The sequence below is a fragment of the Acomys russatus genome, chromosome 19 (assembly GCF_903995435.1).
Source record: "Acomys russatus chromosome 19, mAcoRus1.1, whole genome shotgun sequence".
Lineage (NCBI taxonomy): Eukaryota > Metazoa > Chordata > Mammalia > Rodentia > Muridae > Acomys > Acomys russatus.
In genome coordinates this window covers 20,066,434-20,073,909 of record NC_067155.1, presented here as the reverse complement: position 1 = coordinate 20,073,909, position 7,476 = coordinate 20,066,434, and the positions used below count along the sequence as shown (strand labels likewise).

General features: G+C 52.8%; 1 protein-coding gene across 3 annotated transcripts; it reads left to right on the top strand.

Moving 5' to 3' along the window:
- The first annotated feature begins 3,492 nt into the window (after positions 1 to 3,492).
- Positions 3,493 to 7,365, top strand: Fxyd1 (FXYD domain containing ion transport regulator 1). 3 transcript variants are annotated; one of them, XM_051162763.1, is made up of 8 exons: positions 3,493 to 3,634; positions 4,853 to 4,917; positions 5,290 to 5,322; positions 5,547 to 5,621; positions 5,983 to 6,019; positions 6,849 to 6,898; positions 7,037 to 7,091; positions 7,230 to 7,365. In XM_051162763.1, exons 1-7 carry the CDS (start codon positions 3,630 to 3,632, stop codon positions 7,057 to 7,059), a joined length of 288 nt encoding a protein of 95 aa, XP_051018720.1. In that variant the 5' UTR covers positions 3,493 to 3,629; the 3' UTR covers positions 7,060 to 7,091; positions 7,230 to 7,365. The 3 variants fall into 3 exon arrangements, with proteins under 3 accessions (XP_051018720.1, XP_051018721.1, XP_051018722.1); XM_051162764.1 differs by having other exon boundaries at positions 3,495 to 3,634; positions 4,788 to 4,917; XM_051162765.1 differs by lacking the exon at positions 3,493 to 3,634 and adding an exon at positions 4,190 to 4,462 and having other exon boundaries at positions 4,788 to 4,917.
- The last annotated feature ends 111 nt before the right edge of the window (positions 7,366 to 7,476 follow it).

Genomic DNA, 7,476 nt, shown 5'->3' with positions numbered 1-7,476 from the left:
ATAGTGTGCACCCTCTTCTTGGAGGTCAGAATTCAAGGATATGTGGACAACTGGGGTGTTTTCACCCAGGCTACACTTTTAGAAACTCAGACAGATGCTTTCCCTTAAATGAGAAAAATTCGTAAAACCACACACGACACAACCTAACAGCTTGGCCCCTCCCATGCCCCTCAAGCTGTGTGCCTGCCTTTTATGCTTGCTTGCTTGCTTGCTTGCTTATTTTTGAGGGTGGCCCAGGCTGACCTCAAACTCAAGATTCCCTTGGCTTCGCCTCCCAAGTGCTGGGATGACAAGCACCAGCACACTGTGTGCCCGGCGTTGCATGTGTTGGCTCACTGACGTCACGGCAACCCTGTGAGATGGGGATATTATTGCCCGCTCTACTCCAAAAACAGAGAAACTGAGGTATGAGACTCTTAAGCTTCACAGGGCCAGTTGGTTCTATCTTAGTAGAAACAGCACTTTGTTGAGGGGTGAGGAGGGGGGGGGAAAGGGAGGGGAAGGGGGAGAAGGAGGGTGGGGAAGGGGGAGGGGTGGATCCGGAAGGCTGAGGAACACATAGCCTCTTGCCACTGGTGCTGTTGGAGGACAGGAGCCAAACAGATCTGGAGTGGAGCCCAGGACAGTCCTGAGTCTCCTCACAGAAGTTACTCAGCCTGTTTGATCCTCAGTTTCCTCATTTGTCCATTGGATCACTCACACTCTCCATCGCCAGACTGAAGAGAGGGCTCAGTGAGCTAATGAAACAGCTTCCCACTTGGGGTTCAGTCAGGCTTGGGGCAACACTTTTAGGCGGGGGCTTGATCTGCCAGCGCTCCTGCCTCCACCTCTGGGAGCGAGTGTGCATTATTATTCCCACAGTACAGAGGAGTGGAGGCCAGAGCTCCACGCATACTAAGTAAAGCACTGGGCCACCTGGGCCACAGCCCCAGCCCTACACAAGAATACAAGTTCAGCGTGGTGATGCCATCTGTGATCCCAGCACTCAGAGGACAGTGGCAGGAGGATCAAAAGTCGGACTAACCTACATGGTGAGTTTGAGGCCAGCCTGGGATTGCCTGTCTCAAAACAAACAAGAGAGAGCCATTAAAGAGCTTTCCACTAGGGACTCAAAGGGGACAGTGACAAGCCTGAACCATCCTAGCGGACTCTCACTCCAGTTTGCTTTGAGGAAGATAAAGTGAAGAAGGGACACTTTCTAAAAACAAACACATGTCTACTGTGTGCCAGACTGGGTTCCCACTGCTTTGCATGGAACATTCTAGAAAGTCATCCAGATAATTATCTGTGATCTACATGATCTAGATAATTATTATCTATGACTTGATAATCTAGATAATTATTATCTGTGATCTTGATAATCTAGATAATTATTATGTGTGATCTAGATAATCCAGATAATTATTATCTGTGATCTAGATAATTTAGATAATTATTATCTGTGACCTGATAATCTAGATAATTATTATCTGTGATCTTGATAATCTAAATAATTATTATGTGTGATCTAGATAATCCAGATAATTATTATCTGTGATCTAGATAATTTAGATAATTATTATCTGTGACCTGATAATCTAGATAATTATTATCTGTGATCTTGATAATCTAAATAATTATTATGTGTGATCTAGATAATCCAGATAATTATTATCTGTGATCTAGATAATTTAAATAATTATTATCTGTGACCTGATAATCTAGATAATTATTATCTGTGATCTTGATAATCTAGATAATTCTTATCTGTGATCTAGATAACTAGATAATTATTATCTGTGACTTGATAATCTAGATAATTCTTATCTGTGATCTAGATAACTAGATAATTATTATCTGTGACTTGATAATCTAGATAATTCTTATCTGTGATCTAGATAGACCAGTGGGAAATACTGATGTTCTTTTCATTTTACAGAAGGAACAAGCGAGCCACAGAGAGTCACCAGACTATTGTCATGCAGCAGTCGCACCCTGGGGCGGTGAACACTTCAGAGTCACTCTGGAAGCACCGGAGGCTGGACCTGCCTGGAGGCTGGCCAGTCGCCCCTCCCCTCCCCAGCGCTTCTGTAAACACCAGGGTTATCTTTAACTAGGGATGCTGGGCTACCAGGGGACAGAGGAAGGCCACGAGACCACAGGGATCTCTGAGGTTAGGCTCCTGTCGGTCTGTAGAGCATAGTGTCTGGGTTGCTGCTTGCTTGAGGCTGGGGACATTCCTCCCAACAGGAGGATTTAAGGAAAATCAGTTCTGCTAACCTAGGCCTCAGTTTATCAATCTCTAAAGTGGAGGTGAAAATAAGGACCTTTGAGCCTGGCCAGAAGTTACAGATACAGTATTCATGGCTTCTCTATATTGTAGTCCAGGACAGCCAAGGGACAGTGAGGTCTCAAGAGCTGCCCATGGGAATCTTGAACCTATGACTGGCCCCTGGTTTCTCTGTCTCTAGGGACTGTAGTTTGAATGTTAAAAGTGTTTTCCCACGACATCACCAGGGCTACATGAGCTAAGAAATGCATGTCTGTAGTTTTGGAGCATGTGGGCCTATGTTTGTGTAGACAGCCTGTGCCTGCTGGCCGGCACACAGAGTGTACACACAGTGTGTGTGTGTGTGTGTGTGTGTGTGTGTGTGTGTGTAGGAATGGGTACTGGGTGCAAGTGTGTCTTTGAGTGTGTACCTGTGGGTTCTGTGTCTAACTGTGTATAAGAGTAGACATAGTCAAATAATGTTTTGTTTTGTTTTTTTAAATGAAAAAGATGTCTGTCTCTCTTTGTAGCTCAGGTTGGCCTCAAACTCACTCTTCCGGCCAGGCTGACCTTGAACTCCCAGGCCTCTGCTTCCTGAGTCCTTATATTCTGACTGCTTGTCTACACAGATGTGTGTGTGTGAGAGAGAGAGAGACAGAGGGAGAGAGAGAGAGAGAGAGAGAGAGAGAGAGAGAGAGAGAGAGAGAGAGAGAAAACCTGGTGAATCTGAGTCAGCAACACAGAACATACATGCAAAATAAAAGCACCACACATTTAAATTTTAAAAACAAAAAAGCAAAAAAACAAAAAACAAAAAACAAAAAAACCCAACAACAGAAACTAGCTATCAAAGGCTGGCAGAACACTGGGTCAGAGGTCAGCGGCCTCGCAAGCACTTGGGCCATGTGACCTTAGGCCCCAGCTGGGCTGATTCCCAGAAAGCTAGCAGAAAACATTCTCTGACCCTGGTCTAGGAGCAGGCTTGTACGTGCACGTGCGTGCGTGTGTGTGTGTGTGTGTGTGTGTGTGTGTGTGTGTGTGTGTGTGTAAGACAGAGAGAGAGACACACGCATGCACACACAAGTGTGTCTTCTCTTAGTCCACTGTGCGCACGGCCACATGCTGCTTGCTCCTGGGGCTGTACTGAGAGAGTTAATCTAGCGGGGCCAGGGCGGTCTGGGCTGGGGGCCGCCCCCTGGCCCCCCTCCAACCTGGGCTCCAGTTTCAGTTGCTAGTTGGGGAGGGCAAGAGTGGGGTGTGGCCAGGAGGGGAGCCTGTGGGGGCGGCCCATCCAGTTCTGGCCCTAGGGGTCCAAAGTACTTAGCTCCCAGGGTGCACAGCTGGACATTTGGGGGTCTTCTGTCAACAGGGGACAGCGTGAATGGGGTGAGCGTTCTCCAGGCCTCTCTGCTCCCCTAGCTGGGAGGCCTATTTTGGGAACAAGAGTGGCCAGCCTGTGGCTTCTCAGGCAGGCCTGACCCAAGAGGGAGGAGAGAGTGTGGGGACAGGGGTTGCACAGGGGCGGGGGAGTTAGTGACTCCTCCCTTTTTCAGTGGCTGCTGTTTGAGACCCCTGGTGGGGAGGTGAGGCTTGGATACCCATTTGTATAAGTCTGTTTCTGTCACTGTTTGGGGGCACAGAAGGCCTGGAGAAGGAGTCTGTGCTTATGTCTACACCCTGTGTTCTAACCAGCAGTTTGGAGAGAGGGTGTTGTTTGTCCCAATTCCAGCCACACCCGTTGTGTGTGTGTGTGTGTGTGTGTGTGCGCGCACACGCGCGCACACACATGCCTGCACATAGTGTGTCTGTGCCTGTGTGTCTGTCCCTGAAACAACATCGGACTTTCTCTCAGGCATGGGCCTCTTGTGGCCCTCCGGCCTAATGTCTTGTTATAAAAGATGTCACCCAGAGTCAGGCAAAGGAGGGGTGGGGTGTTCCCCCTTTTCTCATGGCTTCCAGGAAAGGCGATGGGGTGGCCTGTGGGGATGTGGCTCCTGGCTGGGCCTCACCCCAGCAGTGTTGTACAGGACCCCCCAGAATCATTGGGGGTGGGGAGCCGTTGCCATGGTGGCCCGTGTGGAGCAAATTCCTCCCGGGTGAAGTGGGAGATATTTATACCCAGGGTCAGGGAGAGAGCGGCAGGGAGAGAGCGGGCTGGCAGCGGAGGGCAGGAGAGCTGAGGACTGCCTGGGTACAGAGAGACCACCGGTCAAGGTGTGTAGGGGCAGGTGGGGCTGGGCATGTTGGGCTGTCTGTCTCATAGCATTTCCACTTGTGTCCAGCGGCTTCCCTTACAAGGGTATGTTTCAGACCTCTGGGACCAGCTGATGATAGGGGGTGGCCCGGGGTTGCCCCCCCAGAGTCTGTGTCTCCCCACCTCTGCCTTGCCACTGTGTACTCTGTGTAGTCCCCGTTATGGAGTTGTGTGGTGAGATGGTTCCTGTGAAGCGGGGATCCCCTGTTTCTCAGGCAACTAAGCGAATGGCTGACGCTTTCATTAAGTCCTTAGGCTGTCCTTGACTTAACCCCATGGGTTCAGGCCCCTTTTTTAGGAGGGAGGAGAGCAGGGGAGAGGACACTTCTTGACCCTGGCTGACTCCTTAGGGCAATGGCGTCTCCCAGCCACATCCTGGCTCTCAGTGTCTGTCTCTTCACCATGGCCAATGCAGGTGAGTCCAGAGGAGGTACCTGCTGTCTCAGGGGTAGGAGAAAGCCCCCCAAAACCAAGGGAGGAGACCCTAAACTAAAGGAATTCATAGAACAGGAAACCAGGGGGTCTCCACACAGGCTCATCTGGGGGAGAGAGAAAGATGCCTGAGTTAGGCAGCAGTGGGAGAGAATGGAAGCTGGGTCCCTGGGTGGTGGAAATATGACTCTAACCTGTAAGATATCAGGGTGCTAGGCCAGTGCAGGAGGCTTCCTGGACACAGAGTAGACACCCAAACTCCCAGCCCAAGAAGGTAGGTAGAACTCTGCAGGGTCCTTTGTGCCTCTCCTTGTCACAAGAGATTCTCAAATGTTGTTGTTGTTTTTATTTCTAGAAGCTCCGCAGGAACCCGATCCATTCACCTATGGTGAGGGGAGCTACGATGGGGTTTGGGTGAGAGAGGGTGTGGGTGTTCTCCGGTTGTCTTAGTCTGTTTAAAGCCCTGTCTCATTTGGGTTGGTTTGTCAGCATCTGGTGCCCTACGGGGGCCCCCACTTTCTGTGGGACCATCCTCTCCTCACACATCTGACATTTCCCCCTCCTCTCTCTCTCCTCTCCTCCTTGCCCTGCACACTATACTCTTCCCTACAGATTACCACACCCTGCGGATCGGCGGCCTCACTATCGCTGGGATCCTCTTCATCCTTGGCATCCTCATCATCCTTAGTGAGTGTCTGCACCTGCCTTCTCGGCCCCGCCTCCAGCCTTCCCTCCCCAAGCTCCACTCCCAACACCACACACAGCCTATTCTAACCCACGCCCAGCACAGGCTCAGCCTCCACCCACAGCTCTCAAACCTCACCCTGACTCCAACCTCGCCCCACACAAACCACACCTCCGCTTTCAATCACGCCCCTCACCTCCCACCCACCCCAGGCCACGCCCCCGAGTCCGACCACGCCCCCACACCCTACCCTTTCTCCAGCCCCGCCTCAGGCCCCACCCCCTGCGGTCTCCCCAGTTTGGAGGAGAGCCTAGGGCTGCGGGAGCGGGAGGGAAGCTCAGACTGTACCTTCCCACTCCACAGGCAAGAGATGTCGGTGCAAATTCAACCAACAGCAGAGGTTAGTGGTCCCTCCGGGCCTCTCTCGCTCCTCCCTCAGTGGAAAGGTGGTGGGGGCGCGGCGGCAAGTGCACCCATCCTGCAGACTAACACGTATTAAGCACTTAGTGTGTGCCACGCTCCTGGGCCGGAGCGATGGTCAAGCTCCCTCTCTGCTTGGCCCAGCGCCCAGCCAGTGGGGGCGCTGGGCTCCCACCAGCCCTGCAGATGGAAACTCAAGCGTGGTGAGGAGAAGCTGGGCTGGAGCAGCCGCGCTGAAATGAGATCACCTCACAGGGCGGCCCAGTTTAGCTCCAGTTCCGATCCTCGCGCAGGGTCCCTCTCGAAATAAACCTTTTAAAGCGCAGGCAACGCAGGCATGCCTTCTGCGTGCTAAAACTATTACAGAAGCCTCCATACCGACCCTCTAGCCTGCTTGAGTGCGCATCACGCGGCAGGCACCGTTTCCCTCCCTATTATATACCCCTTACCCCACCCAGATGAGGTGGGCACCATCAACAGCCTTGTTTTGCATATGAGGAAACTGAGGCACAGGGAGGTAAGATGACTTAGGATCACTCGTTGGACCCAAGTCCCATCAGGGCCGTCTCCCAAGGCCCTGTGGCCATCCCTCTCCCAACAACATCAAGCCCCTTCCCCAACATCATGACCAGCTTGGGAGCATCTCCTGCCGCGCCCCGAAGCACCAGCGGGGAGCTCCTGGTTTCTGATGGACCTCGTCCATATCCAAGTCCTCGGTCGGGTTCGGGAACTAAGGCCTGCCATGGGGGCTTCTCGGAAGCTGCTGCCTCTGCTGGTCCATCCAAATGCCTCTGTCTGTCCCTTCCCAGAACCGGGGAACCTGACGAAGAGGAGGGAACTTTCCGCAGCTCCATCCGCCGTGAGTTCGGGCACACTGCAGGGTTTGCGAGGCAACTGTTTTCAAGAACCATTCTTCCTGGCCTCAGGGTGGGTTTGGCGGGGAGTTATCCCGGCTGCAGACTCCCCCTCACCCCAGAACTCTCTGTGTCCCCCTCAGGTCTGTCCACTCGCAGGCGGTAGAACCTCCACCTAGATCCAGGAAACTCAGCCAGGTCCTGCAGTTGCTGGGCTAAGGGAGGGAGAGTGGTTGGGAGGGAGGGAGGCAGAGGGGCACAGTGCCAGGGTGGGAGCGTGTCGAGGAGAGCTTGAGGTCTCTCGTTGCCACCCACTCTCTTCACCCCCCTCAACAGAGCCCATTTGGCACCTGACACCTCTGCCCACCTAGCTGCTCGCCAGTGCCCACCTCCAGCGTCCCCTGCCTCAGCCCTGCCTCTCGGACACCCCTTGCTGCTCAGACCTCCAATAAAACTTGGTTTTCCTTCGTGATAGCGCTTGGTTGATCTCAGTGCCTCTTGTGCGGAAACCCGGAGCCCCCTTGGCCCCGCAGGGAGCGCCCCCACCCTTGGGGAAGGGGCGGGGACATCAGCAGTGGGCGGG

Bases quoted from the DNA above. Each gene is read 5' to 3' on its own strand.
- Fxyd1 (XM_051162763.1), top strand. The intron at 4,918-5,289 runs GTGAGTCCAGAG...TTTTATTTCTAG, and splicing joins CTTCACCATGGCCAATGCAG to AAGCTCCGCAGGAACCCGAT. The intron at 6,899-7,036 runs GTGAGTTCGGGC...TGTCCCCCTCAG, and splicing joins TTTCCGCAGCTCCATCCGCC to GTCTGTCCACTCGCAGGCGG.